This window comes from Pteronotus mesoamericanus, unplaced genomic scaffold (assembly GCF_021234165.1).
Source record: "Pteronotus mesoamericanus isolate MK-2021 breed Mesoamerican mustached bat unplaced genomic scaffold, CSHL_Meso_final scaffold_36, whole genome shotgun sequence".
Lineage (NCBI taxonomy): Eukaryota > Metazoa > Chordata > Mammalia > Chiroptera > Mormoopidae > Pteronotus > Pteronotus mesoamericanus.
In genome coordinates, this window is record NW_026555313.1 from 2140918 (window position 1) to 2165811 (window position 24894).

At 34.8% G+C, this 24894-nt stretch overlaps 2 protein-coding genes across 6 annotated transcripts in view; one reads left to right on the forward strand and one right to left on the reverse strand.

Annotated features, from left to right (window-relative positions):
- CCDC82 (coiled-coil domain containing 82) overlaps positions 1–21041 on the reverse strand; it is a 36745-nt gene extending 15704 nt beyond the window's left edge. The window contains exons 1-7 of one of the 5 annotated variants that reach the window (XM_054592215.1): positions 20982–21038; positions 18696–18765; positions 15037–15767; positions 14370–14571; positions 5445–5537; positions 3789–3913; positions 919–1089 (exon numbers count right to left, since the gene is read on the reverse strand). In XM_054592215.1, coding sequence (XP_054448190.1) covers positions 919–1089; positions 3789–3913; positions 5445–5537; positions 14370–14571; positions 15037–15753 — 1308 coding nt within the window. In that variant the 5' untranslated portion in view covers positions 15754–15767; positions 18696–18765; positions 20982–21038. Of the gene's footprint in view, positions 1–918; positions 1090–3788; positions 3914–5444; positions 5538–14369; positions 14572–15036; positions 15768–18695; positions 18778–20507; positions 20752–20981 lie in introns of those variants that run through there. The other 4 variants (XM_054592214.1, XM_054592217.1, XM_054592218.1 and 1 more) reach the window with 4 other exon arrangements.
- Positions 21042–21134: 93 nt separating this feature from the next.
- On the forward strand, positions 21135–24143 carry JRKL (JRK like). Its single transcript, XM_054592563.1, has 2 exons — positions 21135–21193; positions 21608–24143. The coding sequence occupies exon 2, from the start codon at positions 21755–21757 to the stop codon at positions 23327–23329; it is 1575 nt and encodes a 524-aa protein (XP_054448538.1). The 5' UTR covers positions 21135–21193; positions 21608–21754; the 3' UTR covers positions 23330–24143.
- Positions 24144–24894: the final 751 nt, after the last annotated feature.

Genomic DNA, 24894 nt, shown 5'->3' on the forward strand with positions numbered 1-24894 from the left:
AATAAAACATGAAAGAGTAATTCTGAATTCATTATCACCATATACACTTTCTAGAGGTTCTTGCAACTCAGACTGTTCAGAGGGACCTGGTCAATTATTGCCAAATAATACTGAGGAATCATACTAGGCAATCTAACAGAATTCAGATAGATAGTATGTTTGTATGTTAAAAACAGACTAGACTGTTTCTAACTAGACCCCAAAACACATGCACCCTTCAGAGATATACAGATTCACCAGAGGGAGCTTTCAATATCAGTATTTTTATATTTATAAATGCAACACTTTTACAGAGATTAAAAAAAGAAATAGAAGTAGTCTGTATCTGCACTTTTTCTCTCTTCACATTGTATTACTTTGCTCTTATCAAATACTTTTCTTCAAACACTTCAAATATTTTCTTCAGTTTTTCTAGTCATTCAAAATTAACAGCACCTTAAGTACCTGATAATTGCTCTAGACTGACACACCTCTGAGAAAGCCTAGGTTGGAGCACGGTTTTCTTTCAATTCTCCTGTTAGGATGAGTAGCCCTCTCTAGTTATTTGCTTGTGGACTGTCAATTTGGTAGATTATACAATTTTCTACTTGGGTCAAATTCTCCTTTGGACCCAAATGACATTTGCTTCTTCCGCCTGTTACCTCCTTTTTCATCCTTATCCTATACCCTCTCTTGCCACCCCCTGCTGTTTAGGTGAAGTGTACTTAGAGAATATACGTGGATTTTAGTATCTGACTGAATTAGGAGTAAATCTAACCTTGAAACATGTTTCACATTAAAAAACTGTACTATTTTTCTTTGTACTCTTTTCCCTTCTCCTAGTGCTTTCTCCATTTGTAAAATATAACGGTTATTTGTGCAAGTTTAGTATTTAAAATTTCCAAATACTGAAAACTAAAATGAGAGGAACAAGAGTACCTGTTTATCATGTGACATAAAATCATCTGTTTCCATAGTCCTGGTGTTATACAATTGTCCCGATAAATGCACTGCATATTTACAGTGGCGATGCAATCCACAAGCATGACAGGAACAATTTTCAGGATTCTTCATATGGATACTTACATTAGAATAATTTTCTACACGTTCCTGGAAACAAAAAAAAAGTATATAGATTAGGCTATAAAAATTAGAATGACTACAACAAAATAAAACATAAAAAGAACCTAACCAAATTAAAAGCAACATTAGGAATCATAACAACAGGATGAAATGTAAAAGCAAACACTAGTATTGAATATTTATTTCTAATTTTAATACTGAGCACACAGTAAATATTTGGCAAGATATTTTTACATATAAATGAGTTTATAATTTAGAATATTATGTGGAAAAAACCAGACTAGAAAAAAACTAGTTTCATATCTCTTATGAGTTACTATGAAGTAGTTTCAAAGGTTTTGCTTTCCTTCCTCTCATCTCTAGTTAGTGTTAATGACGTATTAATTAGTTTAAAATAGGAAACAATGAGCAGCGAAAATTCAGAATATAATAAAAGATGGAATCATTTCAGTTAGTCAGGAACTAAGAAAAACAAGATCGTATTGTGTGAATTATATCATATTTTCAACAAAATATTCCAGAAATTATTTAATCTTCATTGGTTACTACTTAAGTACTATGAAACAAGTTGGAACTATTATTGCTTGGTGGCCAGTATTGATATGGACAGTGTAATAGCTGAGCTAGCATTAGTAAACAAAGAGAAAATATTTGGCATTCTTAAATAAGGTTTATTAAGTTGTGTAATTACTTGTGTTTGAGTATTCTTGCTTGCTCTCTAGGCCTGTGCGAGAGACCACGGTTCTAATTAGTAATGTAGATTAGGTTTTACCACAATATTTGAACTGTACACAATGAGCCTATTAAGCAGGGTTACTAATCCACTTTCACTTTCTGTATTAAGTAAGTATCCAACAGACTCGTCATTTTTACATTGGATGATTCACAACACTGCCTTTTGTCCACCTTTACTATTTTTCATATTTCATGACACATGTCACTTACAGGCTGACTTTCAGAGGGAACAGGTGACTAACCACCTCCCCTCCAGCTTCTGTGTTACTCATGAAAGAACACGGTCAGTTGAAAGCTCTATCAGCTTAGTTCCCTGAGAGACTACAAGCAAAACACTCCTGTTGACTCACACTGAACATTTAATGTAAGTAAAATATAAACTTTGTTGAATTAAGCTATTAAGATTTTTGTTGTGGTTTTATTTTTTTGTCACATTATTTAATTTTTGTAGCATAATGTAGCTTATCCTGACCAAGACCATACTGAATAATCTATGTCTCTAAATTTTTAAGTTAATATTTTGTTGTATCTTACAGTTATTTGAACACTGGGTTATCCATATTCAGCATAACCTACCATAGTATCGTAAATCATAATATACATAATGGTATGGGCTTCGGAATCAGGAAACTCTAGAAACCCAAGGTTTCTAGGTTTAAATATTGGCTTGGCTCATTACTAGCTGTGTAACCTTTTTTTACTCAATTTTCTGAGTCCCAGTTTCCTCATGTCCAATAGAGGAAATAATAGTGACTTCCTAATGTGGTTAATTTTGAAGATCGAATAAGATACTTTACTTCGCATGTAAATTATTTGGCAAAACTAAATGATCAATGAAAAATGCTATTTTTCTTTCTCTCAAAGAAAATTATTTACATCATGTTCAAAGAGCTGCACTATCTGCTTTCTCTTCAAAGTAAATAAATATTTCCCTTTAAAATAGCTAAATATTTTCTGTATCTGAGGAAAAAACTGGAGTTTAGAGAAGTTAAAAACACCCACACTGAAAAAGTAAAAAAGATACTCTGAACTCAAGCCATCCTCCCAATTGAAGTCTTCTAACTCTTTTTGTAATCCTATAACTGTCCCTTAACTGAAACCATCTGTGGCTAATTTATCATTAGGTAACTTAATGCTGAACAGGCCTTGCGTGAAGCCAAATCTCCTGACATTAAATGAGGTAGAGTAGCTAATGATTTAAGTGCTAGAAGGACTTTAGGGAACTTGAACTTCACTTATCTTGACATTTTCCTCTTACTAATAATCATTAGAAGATAGAATGTTAGAAGTAGAGAGAAAAAAGAAACCTTAAAAATCATATAGTGCACTTGCTACTATTAGAGGTGATAAAGAAATCTAGAGGATAACGTGGAATCCAATAAATCTTATAAATTAAAAATATGCTTTACTCAAATTGGTATAATTACAAAATCTTAAGGTAGAAAAGGATTTTAAAGACAACTGAGGCTTTTATTTTCCAAATTGTGTTATGGAAATCAATTTTCCTAGGAGGTGATGTATACTTCATGAAAAGGAGCCTCATAGTAAAAACACAAACTTGGAAAGTATTATACACTACCTGGCTCTCTTGAAGATTTACAGTATAAATTCACACGTTAATTCTCCTTAAAAAGTCCTCCAGTTAATTTAAAGCCACGGTTCCTCAAATTTCCCTAAGTCCTTTTCTAAAACAACAATGAACACCCTGTGAGACAATCTCCTCATTTTAAGAATGGGCTAAACCCTTAAATGTTCTAAAGCTATTCTTCATTTAGAACTACTTAATTATTGGATATATATAATAAGTGTGAATGATTAAAACAGTAATAGCTTTTAGAATTGGTAAGAAACAATGAGCTTTATTATTTAACAAAGAAAAATGTCAATAATTTAGGAGATTATTAAGGCTGACTGAACATTGAACTCCTGAGAGGCCTCCCACTACTCCCCCTGACCCCCAGAGATTAAAAAAAATATATAAAGCTGTATACCTTATACTGCTCTTTCCAACGACTTCTAGAGGATAAGTTCTCTAGACGAGGCTGAACAAAGCGGTTATCCAAATAATGAAGAGATGTCAACATGTCTTGTGCATATGATTTTTGCCTGGTGCCATCTGTTCAGGGGAACAACAAAAATATCCCAGTCACTTTGCCCTCATGAAATGTTTAAATAACTGAACACTTAAGGGTTTCTTCCCATAGCTTTAGGTTGGTTGGTTAGAAGCATTTTAAATTAAAATAAATTTTTAATGAGGTAGAAATAAATCATTCCATGAGAGCATTAGGGAAAAGAGTCATACAGGCCTTCTAATTGTTCCTTGAACACATCAAACTGACTCTTTCCTAAGGTTCTTTTGCATTTGCTGTGCACTCTGCTAGATCCATGTATTATTTCTCTCATTTGAAGTTTCTGTTCAAAAGTCACCTCTTGAGATGCTGTCTTTGACAAGTCTAACTAACAAGACTTTTCTCACTTTTGATCTCCTTATCCTACTTTTTTCCAAGAACTAATCAGTAGTTTAAATCATATGGTTACATATTTGTTTACTCATTCTCTATCTCTCCCATTAGCCTTTACGCAACATGAAAGGCAGGAATCTCATGTCATGGTCATTGCCATATCCCCAGCCCTCAAATAATGCCTGGTCCTTAGTAGGCACTCATCAAATATTTTCAACAAGCTGTGAATGAAATCTTAATTTAGCACTTATGTACATATTCAACACATGATATTTTAGTCTTTATTAAGTGCCAGATACTGTGCCAGATGCAAGGGATAAGTATATAAAGTACGTTTCTTCTCATATTCTTGGGTGGGAGGAAGGCAAAAATACATTTTCAATACACATGTGAAAAATGTATACACATCAGTACCACCATACTCAGGGTAATGATAACACAAATGAGGGAGTGACAAGTACTACTTGAGTGGATTGTTGGTAGCTTATTTTTTAATCCTTACCTGAGGATTTTTTTCTTTTTTTTATTGATTTTAGACAAAGAGGAAGGAAGAGCGAAAGACAGAAAGAGAGAGAGACATCGATGTGAGAGAAAAACATCGACTGGCCTCCTGTATGTGCCCCAACTGGGCATCAAACCTGCAAGCCAGGTATGTGCTCTGAATGGGAATCAAACCCACAACTTTTTGGTGTATGCTACGATGCTTCAACCAAGCCACCTGACCGGGACTCGTAGGTAGCTTTGATAGTGAAAATGATTTTACATTCACCTGGAAAATCTAGGGTAGGAAGAGATTATATTCAAAGAGGAATAGCATGAGCAAAAGCACAAAAGCTTAAAACAACCTAACTTTTGGTGAAATTCAAGGAGCTTAGAGAGGCTGGGATAACACATGAGTGTGGAACTGTCCTGCTGTTTTAAGAGTGAGTCCTGTATTTTCTAATTCACTGTAAGCTCTCTAAGGGCAGGGAACTCTTAAGTATTTCTTTTGTACTTTCTATATTTCACAAATAATAAACACTAACAAGTTTTTGATGTGAATGGACTTTTGGTAAACTCGATTCTTGAGGGAACAACAACAGGAGGGTCCTAAGTAAGAATGGGTCTCCTTGGTTTTGTTATGTACTACATACGGTTGTTTAAAATTGGAAAAAGAAAAAAATTGTTACATTCATATTAACTTACCATACAATGTTCCCAGAAATGATTCATCTAAAGCATTGATTAGAAGAGCCTTCACAACTGTTTCAAAGTGAGTGTAGTGGTCATTAAAAGAATCTGAAATTAATTTGAAATAAATATTAGAATTTAGACAAAAAAAAATTCCTGAATAGGTTCATTTCTCCAAAGCTAAAAAAATTAATACTATAAATAGAAGTATTGCTTAATTATTCTAATTTTATAGCTGCCTCAGTGACTTCTCTAGTCACTGAACAAATCTCCATTTTCCAGATTAACTGGCTTCTAATCTAAAGGTTCTAGTTGTTTTTTCAAATATTCTTCACTGTCCAAACTTACCTGGGGAATATTAAGAAATATGCTGTAAAAACGAATTAAAATCGTCACCTAATCACCTAAGTTTAATGATCAGCTTGACAATTAGAAAGAACTTCTTGACAGGAGAAAACACTTCTTTAGGTGGATTGTTCAGAGCATTCACTAAACTTCTAAAAAGAAGTTTTTTCCAATACATGTTACATACAACACTGTCTGTCAAATTGTTACCCTAGCCAGAATCCCAATGACTATAAAAACTCCATTTCCCATTCTGCTGCCCCAGATTTAGAATTTTCCACATCAATTTAGAAAATTTATGTCTATGCTTTCTCCTACCAAATATATAAGCCTACTTTCCCTAACCCAATCTGGTCCATGGAATCATCTGTTTGGCAAGTTAGACAGTAATAGGAGTGAAGGTCCCTACTATTTCCCATTGCTCTTGGATTAAGGTTTACTACAGCTGTGGAAATGTTCTTTATCAAACACAACCCCTTCTTTGACTCAAATGATCACAATAGAACATTTGCTTTATTCTGGGCATCTGTGAAGACATATTAAAAGCAGTGTATTTCAGGAAAAGTAGAAGATGCTTGGTAAGAGATTAAAGGGAAAGAAGACCCTCTGAACTTTGCTTTCTGTTGAAATAAAACAGAGACTGGGATTTAACATGGAGAAACATTTAAACTTATATTTTAGTTACTAAAAAGACTGTATAACTCCTTTTTTAGAATTTATGGGAATTTTTTAGTATACATCTTTTTTAAGGAAACACCTATTGAAGTACTAAAAGTGAACAAAATAAAGCAGTAGTAACTAAATGACAAGAGCAGATAATTTGCACTTTAGAAGACCTATGACTAATTGAAAATTAATGGAAAAAGAAATGATCATAGCTATTTATGAATATATTTTTTAAAATCATTAGAACTGGAAAATACTTCAAAAAATTCAACTTTGATTAGACTATCATCAACCTCTGTATATATTATAGTGCTAGTAGATAATTTGTGGGTGTTAAAATGCTTTTAAATTTTAACACTTCTTAAACTTATTAAGGAAAAACTGTTCTGGGAATATTAATAGATACGTTGAGAAAAAAATCAAATCCATTCCCTGTGCACCTATGTTTAACAATCAAATAAATGGAAGTAGGATTTTTTTACCTCAGTGAATTTTTTTCAGTTTTGAATGTTAGGCATCCACTATGGAATTTGGGAACTTCTGCTCTACTTCAAAGACCCTTATAGTGTCTCCTTAGTATTGGGATTAAAAAAGCAGAGGATCAGAACCACCTGGAGTTTTTAAAGAATCACACAGTCCCTCTACTACCAATGTGTTTCAAAAAAGTCAGGAAGAAGCCTTCGATTTCACCGTACTTGAGTGGATGGAGAGGTGCTAAAATTACAGCTCTGGCATTGCAAATTTTTAAAAAATGTACTGAGCAAGTATATGCCAGGCATCATTTTATGCATTTACATACATTGCTTTATTTTTCATCACAAGCCTACTAGGTACTATCATGACCCTCAGTTTATTTTTAGTTGAGGAAACAGCTACAGAGATGATGTAAGATCACACTGCTAGTGTTAAAACCAAGATTGGAAACTAGGCACTCTGACTCTTGATTTCATGCTACTATCCTCTAGAGGTAGATGTTTTTCTGCATGGGATTTGATATTATTATATTTCAGAACATGAAATTTTAGACTTGGATGGAAAGTTGGAGAAAATAAAATTCAACTTATCTTAAAATTAAGAAGAATGACATAATGATGAAATAACTTACCCAAGGTCACACAACTAGATGGAGGCAGAATCAGGATTAGGGCTCAGACCTCCTCCAGAACTTTATTCAGTGCTTTTAGTTCCTCTATTGGGTAGGGTTCTGTGGAATATCCTAGGAATATTGTTTACAACTTTCCTCCATGATTATAATTACAGAAGGACACAGGAGAAAACCAACAATATCGATGTTTACACATAAGTTGATTTTTCCATAGTTGTTAATCAATTTCCCCACCCCAATCATTGGATAGTGTAGTCATTCTGTTGATTTTCCATGCATCCTTTATCATACATCAATTTCACATACATGTTAAGGTTTTGTTTTAGCACCAACTTCCCACTATCTGGCTGTCATTCTCATGTTGTTACTACACTGCTTATTGCAATTTTGTGATAACTTTTTATATCTGGTGGGGCAAGTCCTTTTGATTTACTGTTTTCAAATTTCATTTCTTCTCCAATAGTATTTCTTCCAAATTAACTTTAGAATTGTTTTGTCAAGTTAAACAATTTCAGATGAAATAACTTCTCATATTATTTATTACCTTCCAGAAACTTGGTATGTCTCTCCTTTTCTTCGTTTTCTTTTCTATTTCACAGTAAAGTGAATTCTTGTTCCTACAAATCTATGCTTAAGATTAGGCCTAGAAACTTTATTATTGGCTAGTGTTAAGTGGAATGTTCCCTCATTGTACCATCTAAATAATTATTGATAGAATAGTCATTTTTCTGAGTTCTTTTACTAATTCCGAAATAATAAGATTCTCTCAGAAACTTATGGAAAATGAGCTTCCTGGGACATTACAGAGAGATTGTTTAGGAATTCCTGGGCACCAACTCAGCTTTCCCCCTCAACCCTGAGGAGGGTGTGGTCTTGTTAGTGCTGTTTATTTTAAGAACCAAGAGAATGTTTATAAAAATAGGTGGATTTGAGGCTGTACTTTCTTCTGGAATGGAGGTGTAAGTAAGCCCAGTGTAAAAAGGCAGAGGTAGAAAAAGAAATTGGCTTCTTTTTCTACTCTTAACAGGTCTCACCCGACTCCCATTTGGGAAAATAGAACCTGAGAAAACTAAGGAAATACATGCTGCATCTACTCTTGCTTGCAATATATCCATACCCTTCCTCCTAACTTTTGTATCCTTGGTTAAAGAAATCAGAAAGGTGCAGCTTTTGTAAATATAATAACATTATGTTCAAAGAATGTCTTTTCTTTTTAAATAGTTATATTTGTTTTACTTTCATGTCTTGTTACGCTCTTCAATACACTGGAACAAGGTTAATAAAAATATTTTTGTCTTGTTATCACAGAGAGTGTATCTACTGTGCTTCATTTGTACATATGTTGGTTGTTGGTTTAAAATATTCTTTGTTATGTGAAGGACATATGCTCATATAACTATTTTTTAATACTTAAAAAAAACAGATATGGACATTGAATTTCACCAAGTGCTCTTTTAGAATCTGTTGAAATTATGGTACAAGTTCTTTTTTGACATTAATGTTACATTAATATGGCACCTAATGTTAAATTATTTTTACAGTTCTAAAAAGAATGGTTAGATAACGTTTTCTTTATTCTGGTAATTTAAAAAAAATCCTTCACATGTCTGTTTGCAAATCTATTTTCATCAACTTACTGGGATGTGTGCCTCTTTAATCTGCATAAACAGTGTCTTTGGCATCTCAGTATTTTCTTCTACCATATCTTTAAATTCTCACGTCCATACATCTTTCTATCTAAAAATATGGTATGCTTCTTAGTACATCCAAATCTTCTTTTACACATCTCACCAAAGTTATGTATTTTTCTTCCTTTAGATTTCCATTTATTTCCAATTTTCCTCCCAGGATTTTATGAAATATGATTTTCATTTTGGTTCCTTTATTTATCATCTCTTCCCTCAGAACTAGTTTTTTTTTCTTCTCTATGCTCAAAGAACTTTGGTTTAGCCTCTATATCATTGATGAGATTTTTTTGTACTCTTAATTCTGCTCTTTACCACTTTCAATAGAGATTTTATTTGACTTTATACTTTCAATTTCCTGACAATTTATCCTTATCTTACCTAGCTCCCTTTCACCTCAAACAATTCTTTCCTTATAATTTCCTATTTCTTTTCCAAAAATTGCAAAGCAAATATTTTATACAATTTTTCACAGGCATTTTCTTCCTCTGAGTTTCAGAGCAATGTTACCTTTGCCTTTTGTAAAAACAGTTCACTGGTACTTTTCACTTATCCTAGAGCAAGAGGGTAAGTTCTAGGGTTGAACATTAAAGATAAATGGTTGTGAGACTGTTTTGGACACACTCTGTGCTGTGTTGATAGAATGTGCTAGGTGGAAACTAAGTCAATGTTTACTCTTAGTCCAATTTCCAGTCTAGCAAGTTATTTATGTAGCAAGGCTCTAGAGATGTACTTTTATATCTACCACTTGGTTCTCTGTGACTCTGAGCAAATGATAAGAGTCCTGGAAAAATAATCTTCACAACCCACAAACACGAAAGTTATTCCTATCTACTTGTATATAATATTGTTAGTGAGTGAACATTATAGATCTGGAATACAATGGACCACTGCTAGTCTATTCCTCTATCATATTTTTTTTGGGAGTCGCAGTCTCAGAATAAACACAGAGGAATATAGAGACTGGTGAGAAGAGAAAAAGACTATGATTTTCTTCCAATGCTGCAACCATTGAGGGGTGGAGAACTAATCTATTTTGAGGTGTTACTGATGCAACCACCACCACAACAGAGAAAACAATAATTTTACATCCATCACAAAACTCTCATTTAGTTTTGCACACATTGAATCTGAGGTGTCTGAAAGACACCCTGATGAAATGTTTAATAAGGTGATGAAAAATTGGGTCATAGGCTTTGGAGGAATCTGCATTGGAAATAAAATTTGGGGAATTTTTGCCTGTAGACTGGACTGAACTTATGGGGAAGAGACTGTGTGAAGCTCAAGCAAAATGAAGGTAGTTTGAGGATGGGACCTCTAGAAACATCAATACTTATATGGTAGATGAAAAAAGAGGAAAGCAATATTATAAAGGGAAAAACAAGAAAGAGTGATAGAACGGAAGCTAAAAAGAGAATTTTCTGAAAGAAAGAGTGGTCAGTGGTTGGTGGCAAAGCACATAGCAATACAAGGTTAATAGATAAGAAATGAAGAGCATTTTGGCAACTAGGGATTTATCACTTACTTTAGTGAGAGCAATTTCACTCGATTGATGGATGCAAGAGTCTGAATACAATGCTTTGTAGATTTATGGGGAAATTTGAATAAAAAAGATAAGATTTAGAATAGTGGCTAAGGGAAGACACTGAATATGGTAAAAAATAAAGACAATATGTAAGAATAGAGCCAGAAGTTAAAATTAAGAGCACATAAGATAATATGTATTACATAAAAAATGGATCACACTTTCCTCCAATGTGGAGATGCTCAGTAGCAAAAGCAAGCACAGAGCCCCTTGGTATTTACCTAAATGAGTTGAAAATGTATGCCCATAAAAAAAAAAAAATCTACACACAAATGCTTATAGCAGCTTTATTCATAATTGCCAAAACTTGGAAACAATGTGTCTGTCAATAGGTGAATGGGTAAATAAACTGTGATATACCCATACAATAGAATGTTATCCAGTGATAAAAAGAAATGAGCTATCAGCCCACATTAAGACATGGAGGAAACTTAAGTGTATAGTAAGTGAAAGAAGCCAATCTGAAAAGGCCACATGCTGTGTGATTTCAACTATAAAACACTCTGGTAAAGGTAAAACTATGGAGACATTAAAAAGGTCAGTGGTTGCCAGGGGTTCAGGGGAGCGAGGGAGGGATGAACAGGTGGAACAGAGGGGATTTTAAGGAGAGTGAAATTATTCTGTATGATATTGTCATTGTGCATACCGGTAGTGTCACTATACTTTGTCAAAACCCATAGGATGTACTACTGAGCCATAAGAAAGAATGAAATCTTGTCATCTGTGACACATAGATGAACCTCAAGGATATTATGCTAAATAAAATAAGTCAGACACAGAAAGAAAATAATATGGTTTCACTTATTATGTGGAATCTAAAAAAAATAAGTGGACAAACAAAAAAGAAACAAACTCCTAGACACAGAGGAGTAACTGATAGTTGACAGATGGACTGTCATCTATCTATACACCCTTCTATAGGGAAGGGTGAAAAAGGTGAGAGGGATTAAGACGTACAAGTTTCCAGTTATAAAACAGTTACAGGAATGTAAAGTACAGCATAGGAAATATAGTCAATATAGTCAATAATATTATAATAACTATGTATGATGCCAGGTGGGTACTGGACTTACTGTGATCACTTTGTAAGTTATATAAATGTGTAATCATTATACTGTACACCTGTAACTAATATTGTATGTCAACTATAATTTAACAATAAACTTAAAAATACAAAAAAAAAAATCCTTAGGATGTACAACACAGTGAACCCTGAGGTAAACTGGGAACTACAGTTAATAATACTGAATCGATATTGGCTCATGTCATATGCACCAAACTAATGCAAGATATTAATAACAGGGATGGTGTTATTAAATAAAAAAGTGTGTGAGTGTGTGGATGGAGTGTGTGAGGGGTTAGATAGGATCTCTGTGTACTTTCCACTCAACTTCTCAGTAAATCTAAAATGGCCTTTGAAAAACAAAAGCTAGCACAGAGGGGTAGAATAGAGAAGGAAGTTAAAATAGTTCCTACATGCTGGACTTCTTTTTTCATTAATTATCAGTAGGTATGAGTGGATAACTCTTAGCAAATGTTCTATCACATTCTAGATATTGTAATCCAGAACAATGGGATACCTAATTGTATTTCTCTGACATTCAAATATCAAAGTAGCAGAGGAACCAATGTTTATTGATCTAATAGTCACTAGCCTTCAATATATAGCTGCCTATCACTGGCATCTTTGTACTGCTAAATTTCTTAAAATTTGATATATGCCTCAATCTACTATTTTATTATAAATCATGAGATCTAAATTGAACCATCATAGAATTAGTTTTTGTCCTTATAAAACATTTGGAAAGGATGCATTCTTTAAGAAATAGAAAAGTATACATCCAGCAGCCTGTTTCTATCAAGAGTTGTAAACATCATAAAAACAATCTTTGAATTTACATATAATTATAGGGATCAGAATAATACATACTTAAAGATATCCTAAAATTTCACAGTCCTATTATTTATATTTTCATTAACTACATGAAACTACAAAAGCTTCTAATTTCCAATCTCTGATAGGTTTCACGGAGTGATGCTTCAGGTACTGTTAAAACCAGTGGTTCTACAAACCAGTCGTCTGTAGACCCCTGTAAATCCCCAAGCCCATTTGTGATGTGTGAGATCAAAGCAGTAACACTGAGACAATCATTTGCTGTTTTTACTATTGGGATTTTCACTGATGGTGCAAAAGTAACTATGGGTAAGGCAGCTGGCCCCCTAACATGGCAGCAGCACCAGACTACAAGAAATTATTGGAGTCATCACTGCTATGCACTCAGTAAAAAGGCTCCTTTCACCTAAGAATGTCCTTGACGAAATAGTGAAAATTATAAATTTATTATATCTTGAGTCTTGAGTAACCATCTTTTTAGTACTCAATGGGATTAAATGGGACATATGCATAAAGTACTTAGGCTGCACACAAAAAGTATGATCAATCGTACTTTGAGGAAAAACTGAGTTGGGAGCTGAAAAGCCTTGTCATGAGACACCATCTTTACTTGAAAGAATGACTGACAAACTATGGTTCAGGCATTTGTCAAGTATTTTCTCAAAAGAGAACAAAGGGAACCTATCATTTCAAGAACTCATATTTTTGTTGCCAAAGACGGGAGGGAGGGAAGATTTTCAAGTAGAGTGTAGATTTTTTAAAAACTTTTATCTGTTACTATGAACCTGACAGCTTCCCCAACCTAAATATTTTTCTGATGAGACTGGTGAATGTGGTTTTAAAAATATTGTATTATGAAATGTGTCAATATTTGGAAGATCCATGTAACACAGTTGAACCAATATTTTCCAAATGACCAATGCACGATGTTAAAAAATCATGCATGGATAAAAAAGATCCGTTCAAACTGCAAGATGGACCAATGGATTGTGATGTAAGTACATACTATAATTTCATTTATATGGTTTCAGATTTCATATTGCAACTAACCTTTAAGAAGCTATCACTTGTCTAATTTTTGTGTTGTGGTAAATGAGAATAGCCACAATTACTTTGAAAATATGTTCTCCCTTTTCCAGCTATATGTGTGAAACAAGATTGTTTTCATCTATTTCAACAAAAACATCACTACAGACTGAATGCAAATACACAAATAAGAACCCAACTGCTTTGCCTTCTATTAAGCTGGCCATTAAATATATTTACTAAAATGTAAAACAATGTCATTCTCATTTTGGGGGGAAAATAGTTATTATTAATAAAAATGTTATTTGTTTAATGAGTTTGTTAATGTTATTTTTAAGTGAAATAATTAATAAATATATCTTAAACTTCTATTTTGTATTTCTCTAATAGTAAATGTTGATAGCTATAACGATGGAAACAAAAGCTCTCTGGGGTCCTCAATAATTTTTAGAAGTATAAAGGGTTCCTGAAACCACTAGACTAAGCTATTATCAGACTGACAAACTAGAGGTATCTGAAAATAATGTCACAGTTCCTAACTGATTTAGAACATGACAGGAACACACTGATTTCATACTTGATATAGTATCATAATTAAAACAGTCATAAAACATTTTTTTGATATTTAACTTACAAAGCGAATTCTGTTTTACTAATTTCAGTTGTGATGTAGTCAAATTTTCTCCTTGCTGACTTTCATTCTCTTCATCACCCTCCTCATCTTGTACTACAAAGCCATCAATAACATAATTATCTCCATCTTCATCAGATTCATAATCATCTTCTTCCTCATCATCATTTTCATCACTGTTTGGGCACGATTCCTTTTCAGAGTCCTAATTAAATTAAAACATATTCTTTCAGTAAACTGTCCCTTTAAAATTGTATGTATATGAAATTAGAAGATTAAATCTGGAACCCCCCCCAAAATGATCCATAAATTTCATATCTTGAGTTTAAAAAATTTTTGTCAAGTGTTGACATTTGTAATCAAGAAGAAAATAATATACCGTGGTAAGTGATGTAAAGTGTTTAAAATAGACATTAAGATTGTAAGTAGAAGATATAAACAGTAAATACCATACAAAACAAATAGTCTTTCAATTTAAAAGAATGATGGACTGAAGCTCATGATAAAATATATTAGGTTCAATATTGCAATCAAATATGTTCATGGATACTTCATTAAAAATAAATTCTAGAATTATGGAGAAACAGAACACACTTTCATTTTTATAAAAATTAAATACTTGAAGTAAAAATTTAAAAGCAGTTAACAAAGCCAATAAAATATAACACACCTCATAATCTTTACTACTATTGCGTCTCTGACGAGATCTTTGTTTTGAGAGTTCTTTCAGTTTCTGGAGTTGTTCTCGTTTTCTTGCAGCTGATGTTTTTTCAGGTTGATTTTGCTCTATCTCTGCTGAAGAACATTCATCTTCAACCACTCTACGTGGACGTTTAACACCTATTTTTCTAACTAGGATATCACTGTCGTCACTCTCATCAGTGTCAGACATCACAGAGGAGATTCTTCTTCTCTTCCCTCGCTTAATGCGTTCCTCTTCAACATCGTCCTCTATTATTTGTTCAGTGTGTTTGTTGAGATCATCCTCTTGACTTGAGTGCTTTTCATGATCTGGTAAGTCAATACTACTATGTTTGGTTTTGTTCTTTTCTTCTTCAAATGTTGAACTGTTGCCAGTGTTAATGAGATGCTCACAATTGTTTCCTTCACTTTCAACTTCAATTAATTTAAGTTCTCCTTCATTTTCTGGCTTTTTATTACTATCAAGTCCCTTGTTACTAGCAAGTTCTTCATCACTGTCAACACTTTCATCACTGTCAAGCTCTTCATCACTATCAAGGTCTTCATCACTCTCAGGGTCTTCATCACTATCAAGTAATTGTGAGATACTACTTCTTTTAGTCCGCCTCCAATCAACTCGAGATTTCTGCTCATGCTCTTGAGTTTTAGAATTTTTCCTTGTTTCATGTCTTCTAACATGTATCATTTTCACTTAAGCTTCTACAAAATAAAGTTATTAGGAATATAATAATAACCAGATTACAATAATGAATGCATTTATGGTACAAACTGTATTTATTTGGTATTATAAAATGGTTCACAAAGGTAACACATGAAATATCTGAGTGAAGATGGCAGAACATTTATTCAACAAATAGTTTACTGAACATCTATGAAATCATTATATGAATATCTAAATTATGATACATGTTTTGCTGAAAGAGATACATAGAAAAATCATGGTCCTCTTCTTCAGAAGACCATTATCCATGTGCAGAACTAAAATATATAAACATATAATAAGAAAAATGCAAGGGAGTATTCATTTAGTACCAAGTGAATGACAAAAATAACCAATAAAAGTGTAAGGATGCAGAAAGAGCAGAACAGTAAGTGCCTCCCTGAAGATTTTATTGACCAGATATGATCTGATGGAATTTTAAAGGACTGGTTATGTCTGAAGAAAAATAATGAAAGGAGAAAGTGATTTCAGGCAGATAAAAATGGTAAGGTCAAAACTTTATCACTGAGAACGAACACAAGTTTAATAAATAAGTGTGACCAAAAAAAGTGTGAAAAAAGACTTTATGGCCCTGCCTGGTGTAGCTCAATGGATTGAGTGCAGGCCTGTGAACCAAAGGGTTACTGGTTTGATTCCCAGTCAGGGCACATGCCTGTGTTTTGGGTCAATAACAGGTGCACGAGAGGCAAGCAAACACTGAAGTTTCACTCCCTTTCTCCTTCCCTTCCCCTCTCCCTAAAAATAAATAAATAAAATCTTAAAAAAAAAAAAAAAAGAAAGGCTTTATGCTGGGAAAAAGATACCAGTATAGAATGACTTGTCCTATAAGCAAAGAATAATTCTGAATAGAGATGTGACATGAATCATAACATAAAGGATCAATCAATTTATATTAAGGAAGCTTATAAAGTAGTAGTTCACATAAAAAAAGATACTGGTGCAAAGCTGAGAGATAACCTATCCACTAAGATTGCAGCCTCTATATAATTTAGTAAAATGGCAATGGCTTTAAACCATATCTCAAAGTTTAAGATATAATATAATCCAACAGAAAACTTACTAAAAATCCAGTAACATAGGTAAAAATATAAAAGTTTTATGGTGAAGCAGAACATGGTATTGGGAAAGGAAAACAAATGCTGAAGTTTCTGAATCAGAAAAGGATGAATTCCATTAAAATTATCACAAGCATATAGTAAAGGAACACTTAGAGACAAGAAAATTAGAAAAACAGTAACATATACTTCTGTGGTTGCTAAGGAAACTAGAAATATCACAATGTAATGAGACTGACCTCATAATACATGAACAAAAGCTTGTGTATTTAAGTGAGGCCTATCTCCTTCAAATAAATCACCTTATGAGGCTGATTAGTCCAGTATTTCCACCATGGCACAGAATATTCCTGGTGACTGTCTATAAACCATTATATCAAAAATACATATAAATATATGAAAATAATCACACTTCATTTTTTATCCCAAAGAGTGATTTAAATACAGACTTTATTCATTTGTCTCAGTTATAAGAAACTACATGAGTAGCTTCCAGAAATTACCATATTTTGCCACATATAATGGACACTTTTTTGCCCAAATTTTTGAGGGAAAAATAAAGATGTGCATTATACAAGGGTAGTGTTAATTCTGTATCTATATTAAATGTTTTTAACTCTTTTATTTATGCTTAAGCATTAAAAGTGTAACTCTAGAAAGCAATAACATCCATATGCAAAACAATACCCTAGATGATGAGAATTGGTTTTGCTTGTAAATATAAATAAATAAAAAATTGAATGAAAAAATTAAAGATTTATTTTTTTCCTGAAAGTCTGGGCTAAAAACACGGATGTGCATGATACAAGGCAAAGTACAGGTAAATCCAATTTAAAAAGATGAAGATGAACTTCCATTAAAGGTATTTTTAATATGTGCTGCAAATTCTGAAGGTAATTAAAAAAATTTAGGAACAATGATAGTATTACTGAACTAAGGTTGTAGCTTCTCAAAGTGAGTGAGGGGGAATAACCACTTATTGGATTGTACAAATTATGGTATATTTGTAAGGTAATGTGACTACTCCTATAATGGTAACAACTCATACAAAATCAGAACAATGGCTGTTAAGATTATACACCAGAAATTATACTGTAGGCTGAAGTTCAACAGTAACTGCTACAAGATGTAGTCAGCACTATAACAACAATTTAACAAATCCTAGTCAATAGATCAGGTATTCTGCTATTTGAAATTATACTTGGGTTGTTTCTTATAGAGTTTATATTAAAATTAGCAAAGAAGAAAATTGTATGTGGTCAAAATCATCCTTTAAAAATTTTTACTCCTTAAAGTGTGTTTTTTTGTATACCATACTGCTTCAAAGTATGTCCACCCAGTTTTTCCCCCATTATTTAAAGAGATAGATGTTTTTTCTTATTAAGCACTAGATAACTTAGGCATCTTATACTTTGAAGCCATGTAGTACAAAGAAGTTTTAAGCATATATAGTTAAATTTGCATAGTGTGTATATGCTTTACACTGTACTGAGAAGGTAAAGCTTTCTAATAAATTTGAACTGGGAAAAATAAAATAATGAAAACAAGTTATAAAAACAAATGACAAATACAGCTTCAGCAGATACACTAAAGCAAACATGTACAGTAGGAATATTAAAGTGAAAGATTTTATTACTCAAAAGTGGTTTCACAATGGTAAAAATAATTAAGATGTCACAGTATGAAAATACCAATGATTGCACAGTTAAGCTATTACAAAATCCTTTTTGTATAGTAATTTTTATGCATTTTTATAAGTATTTTTAAATCTGACAATAATCCTAAAAGGAAAATATGATCATCTTCATTTATAAAAATTAAAGCTAAGGACATAGAGTTTAAATGACTTACCAAAGATCGCACAGCTTGCTAGTGAGAGAGGAGGGATTAGAAACCAGGTCTCCTGATTCCCGGTCCGGCACTATACAAATGACTGTTGTCAATATTATATTTGTACAAGGTAGTAAAAATAATGCCTTTAAAAAATCATTATTTTATCTTTCATTCATGCTAAATTTTAGTTTCAGAAAATAAGCATTAAAATAGTTTCAAGTTTACAAACATGCTTCTTTAATTACATAGCTGAATTTTAGTCCAGAGTTAGGCCAGAAATTTCTGAAAACTAGTTATCAAATAGGAAAGAAAAGACTATACTAAAGAGATGAAAATTTGCAGACTTCCCTCTACCATCTTACTGATTGTAAAATTTATAGTATTTCCCATTAGGTCAAAAGTAAAAATTTCAAAATAAGGCAATTTCTAATGAGAAAAAATGTATTTTGGAAAACTTTAGTATTGAATGTTTGAAGAAGTACATTTTAGTTCATTAAAATAAGTCACACTTTATTTGGCCAACTGCCAAAATTTCCAGGGTCTCTCTCATATTTCAAAATTATCATTTTTATCAATGTCAAAAATTCTGTCACTGAAAAAGGAGATAATTTGAATATGGTTGTCTCTTCTTTTTAAAATTGTGGATACTTTTCTTTGTTAGTTGGGAGAGAGGGGTGAAGGAATGATGACAGAGAGAAAAGGGAGGGAACTGGACCTGAGAGAAATGAGAAGGCAGAGCTAGGTTATAGGAAAGACATTTCTTGGTCATTAGAATTAAGGAAGAATCCATGCAAACGGCTGTAATATGTATATATGCTGAGTATGCACTGAATTTCTTGAAATGAGAATTTAATGAAGCTTCTGTAATGATACCTTATCTTTAGGCAACAAGGAAAAAAAAAACAGACTCCAAGCAAAAAACAGTATGTGAATGAGGGCAATCAATATTATCACACCTTTCTGCTTCTTGGTTATTATCATGTAAGATGCACCTACATAGCTATGCTGACTACCAAAAAATGCAAAGGAGATAATCCATATTGTGTTCTTTCTCTAACACAGTAACTATAAAACTAATAAAAGGTATTTTAATGCCATCCGCATTTCACATCAGAAGAAATATTCTTTCTTCTAGATTTGAAGTTAATTAATCCTCAAAGAAAGATTCATTCTAGGAATCACCTACTTGACCTACAATGTAGGTTGCAGTTTACACTTTAGGTTCTGAAGCGCAGTAAAACCCTAGCCATTTCTTGAAATTCCACTACGAGAGGGATATAATCCTATTGGTAAAACATCATCCCTCCTTGATGTTTGCTTGTTATATATGAAAATTTAGAGGGGAAACCTTAATAAGCTAAAGAAGTAGTTATTTAATGTATTCTATGTGCCAGCACACGCACGGAGCTGGGGGGTTACCAGAACAAATCAACAAGGTCTCTGCTCCCAAGGAGCTTACAATCTGATGAAATTGCTATGAACATCGAACCGAGTCGGCAGAATGATTTAAGGGCTATAGTAAATAAATTGGTCATAGTTCCTCCATTGGCTGGGAAAACGAGCAGCACACGACAGAATAGGAAATAGGAAAATATGAAGAAGCACAAAAAGACAGGAAAGCCAATCTCCCCCCCTCCCCTCCATCATCATGGTCCAATACTCCACAATTTTTGCAGAGTGGTTCCTGCCAGTTTGGCGTCCCGGACAACCACAGTATTCAATAAAATCTGTAATACTTAAGGTAATTCGCTAAATCCAGCAGGGATGAGTGGCAGAAGGAGGAACAGATTCTCCCGGTAGTAAACACCAGCTATTTTCAAGATTACAAACCTGACTCTTAGGCGGGACGCAGTTACCAGGCGCAGCACGCCCGCCTGTCCGCTACTCTGCCTCCAAGAGAGAGGAACGCCGTCGCTAGGGAACGGGACCCTTGGACCACCCTTCTTGGTGACGAGCGCTGGACGACTCAAGTCCCTAGACCCTAGAGCAGGTCCACACTCACAGAACAAACACGGGTCGGAAAGGCCAGAATCCCGCCAAATTACCGCTCCAAGTCCCCGTATCAGTCCCGCCCACTTCCCCACCGCGGAAGGAATGTGCACCCCGCCCCCTGCAGCCCAGCCCCGCCCGCGGAAGAAGCGCCCAGGGCTGATCCGCCCACCACGAAAGCAGTGCGGGAATTTTTTTCCAGGCCTGCCGTTAGGCGCGGCTTCGCCTGCCCCTTACGTAAACCCTTAGTAGCCAAAGCGGGAGCCCGAGCGAGTCCCCGCCCCGAACTGGTCCGCACCGCCCCCGCGTCCTCACCTTTCAAAGCGCCTTCGTCTCTGTCTCCTCCCCAGGCACACCAGACGAGTGACGCCCCTCCTTGTTCCGGAGACCAGGGGAAGTCCCGCCTCTGAGAGACAGGGGGCGGAGCCAGGCGACGGGAGGGGGCGTCTTCCGGGTGCGCATGCAGTGGGAGGAGCGGTCGCTGCGCGTTAGTCTGGGAGTGGTGCGGGCGCCTGGTTCCATCTGAGGTGGGGAGAGGGGCTGGGCGGGCTGTGAGGGACCGGGAGGATTGTCCGAGCCAAGCCCAGCGCGGGGAAGTGGGGCTTGTGGTGAAAAGGGCTGGCTTTTGGGGAAGGAATCAAACAACCGTCCTCTTGGGGAAGGTGGCCAGTCCCCGACTCCCGGGCTCTTCCGCTCTCAGCCTTAACTTTGGGGAGTGGCAGGGGTTAATGACGGGTGTCTCCCGGGATCTGGGCGTGAAGGAGGTTTGTGGTCTCGTTGGGGTCATAATCTTTCCCGCGGCTACTGAGGTAATAAAACAAGTGTTTGTAATCCGGATTATCCGCGGTGACTTGAGGCCTCCTCTACTGCCCATCTAAGTTAAAACGTATGTTCCCTGAAACTTCCTTCCCTCTCACTTTCCTCTGTTGTCTCTCTGCCAGCCACACCCAGCCGGGACAGGCTCAGGCCCACCGGGTTCCTGGTACGGTGGACAGAGTTTGTAACACCGTGTTAAAGTGAGTCTGTGTGAGGAAAGAATTTTGTGGACTACATCAGTGTGAGTGTGGGGAGAGCCTCAGAGTCTCACCATGTCTGGGAAACGGAAGCGAGTGGTGTTGACTATTAAAGATAAGCTTGATATAATAAAGAAACTCGAAGACGGAGGTTCTTCCAAACAACTGGCAGTGATTTATGGAATTGGTGAGACAACAGTCCGGGATATAAGAAAAAATAAGGAAAAGATTATAACTTATGCAAGCAGTTCTGATTCCACAAGTCTTCTGGCTAAGAGGAAATCTATGAAGCCATCTATGTATGAGGAACTGGACAGAGCAATGCTGGAATGGTTCAACCAGCAAAGAGCAAAAGGGAATCCTGTATCGGGACCCATTTGTGCAAAAAGGGCAGAGTTCTTCTTTTATGCTTTGGGAATGGATGGCGATTTTAACCCCTCTGCGGGTTGGTTAACTCGTTTTAAGCAGCGGCACAGCATTAGAGAAATAAACATTAGAAATGAAAGATTAAATGGTGATGAGACCGCTGTGGAAGATTTTTGTAACAACTTCCGAGACTTTATTGAAGGAGAGAATCTGCAGCCTGAACAAATCTACAATGCAGATGAAACAGGACTATTTTGGAAATGCCTACCTTCTAGGACTTCAGTAATCAAAGGTAAATGTACTGTCTCTGGGCACAAGTCAATAGAAGAAAGAGTGACTGTCATGTGTTGTGCCAATGCAACAGGTTTACACAAACTTAAACTTTGTGTGGTAGGCAAAGCGAAGAAACCTCGCTCCTTCAAGTCAACTGACACCTCAAACTTGCCCGTTTCTTATTTCAGCCAGAAAGGTGCATGGATGGATCTTTCCATTTTCCGACAATGGTTTGACAAGATCTTTGTGCCAGAAGTTCGAGAACACTTAAGATCCAAAGGCCTGCAGGAAAAGGCTGTGCTCTTGCTGGATAATTCACCAACACATCCAAATGAAAATGTCCTTAGATCAGATGATGGCCAAATATTTGCTAAATATTTACCACCTAATGTGGCTTCATTGATTCAGCCTTTGGACCAGGGTGTCATAGCAACAATGAAGAGAAACTATCGTACAGGTCTTCTCCAGAACAACTTGGAAGAAGGTAATGATCTGAAATCATTCTGGAAAAAGTTAACTCTGCTAGATGCACTTTATGAAGTGGCAATGGCATGGAATTTAGTAAAGCCAGTTACCATTAGCAGAGCATGGAAGAAGATTCTCCCTACCATAGAGGAGAAAGAAAGCTTGGACTTTGATGAAGAAGATATTTCACTGGCTACTGTGGCCACCATTTTACAACACACCAAAGGCTTGGAAAATGTGACTACTGAGAACATTGAAAAATGGTTTGAAGTGGATAGCACTGAACCAGGGTATGAAGTATTAACTGACAGCGAAATCATCAGAAGAGCACAAGGCCAGACAGATGAATCCAGTGAAAATGAGGAGGAGGAAATAGAACTGATTCCAGAGAAACATATCAATCATGCAGCTGCTCTGCAATGGACAGAAAATTTATTGGATTATCTAGAACAACAAGGTGATATGATTCTGCCTGATAGACTGGTGATACGTAAACTTCGAGCCACCATCAGAAATAAACAGAAGATGACCAACTCAAGTCAATAATGGCATTTTGCTGTTACTGTTTTGGTGACTGTGTTGATAACTTTGAACTTCTTTCCAATAATGGCTTTATTTTGTTTGTGTTCTGAATTCTCACACAGTCCTATCAAATACAGATAGAAATATGTGTCTGAAGTGCTTTGAGAATTGTGTGTTGCATCATCTCTGTCTCTTGTCCTTTTACTTACGCAGATAATCTAAAGCTGGTTCTGTATGAATATAAATTACATGTATGCATTTTCACTTTTGTAGATCTGTAATTAACCCATAACAGTGGGATTCTCTAAATTTTCTAGCAAAAATTAACAGATTGAGCATTTTCCTGATGTCTTTTGTTTGATTTGTGAGCACTGCCACGGTAATCTTTTCTTGTGCTAACCCTCTTAAATGGTTATCTGTTTTGTGTACTGTATATGCTGAAAGAATGAGGAAATACCTATATTGTTAGATTTCAGGGTGATCTATAATAATTCAAAATGAAGTTCAGTAATGAGAAGGAAACAGTGATATGTGAATTCCAGAAAACTTAGAAAATTTTTTTGATTGCATTGGGGGAGACTTTTCTGGAAATGGAACTAAATATAATACAGGAAGGGATTGCCCAGTTAGAAAACTATTGGAAAGCAGATACATAAAATATTGTAAACAGCTCACTTGTAGAACACTGGAAGTTGAAAATTTGGGGAATTTTATGTAAAGGGAAGAAATTGTGTTTTTTAAATTGGGTAACAGGAGAGGTCAAGTTATTCATCTAATTATAGTACAGGTTTTGTAAGGTTACATGCAGTATTGTCATTTGAGTTCCCACCTTACATGTAGGAGAACGTCTTGGGAATTGAAAGTTATTTTCTTTTTACTGGGTACTTAATATTATGTAAAATTTGATTTAAAAAATCATACCTTTTCCTTCTATTACATGAAAAGAAAAAGAATGAAAAGAATAATTTTTTTATTTTTAATAAGCCATAGGTTATGACCTGCTTTATGAAGAAAGCAGAAGTAATTAGGGAAAGTCCCAGATTATTAGGGATTTCATCATTTATTATTTTGACACTTGTAAAAAATGTTCTAGAATTTACCCAAATTTTGACAAATTTGCTTAGTAAACTTAGTATGTTTATTCAAGACATGAAAAAACTTTACCTATGTGAATATTAATTTATGATTTAAAAGCAAAGTGTGTCCATATTTAATGTTTTGGCACTAATTTTTCCTAAAGTAGAATTAGTCATTTTTTAACTATCATTGAAATACTCTCCATTTTATGGTGACTTTCTTAGGATTCTAACACATTGAAAAGATTTTTCACTTCCCATAATTTCTGTTATCTTCATGATATATGTCCAGATTTTTTTTTAAAGATATGTCTGTGATGAGAACTTTAAAAGTACGTTTTGCATGAATTACCTCAGTGCACAGAGGAAAAAAAGCATCAGAAGTTAACATAGATATTGAATCAGATAATTACATCTCCTGTGAATTAAATGTATATAAATTGATTTTTCATTTTCCTAAAATGAAAATACTAAAAAGCTTGGAATTTCTGTCTGGATCGACTCACTGTTTTA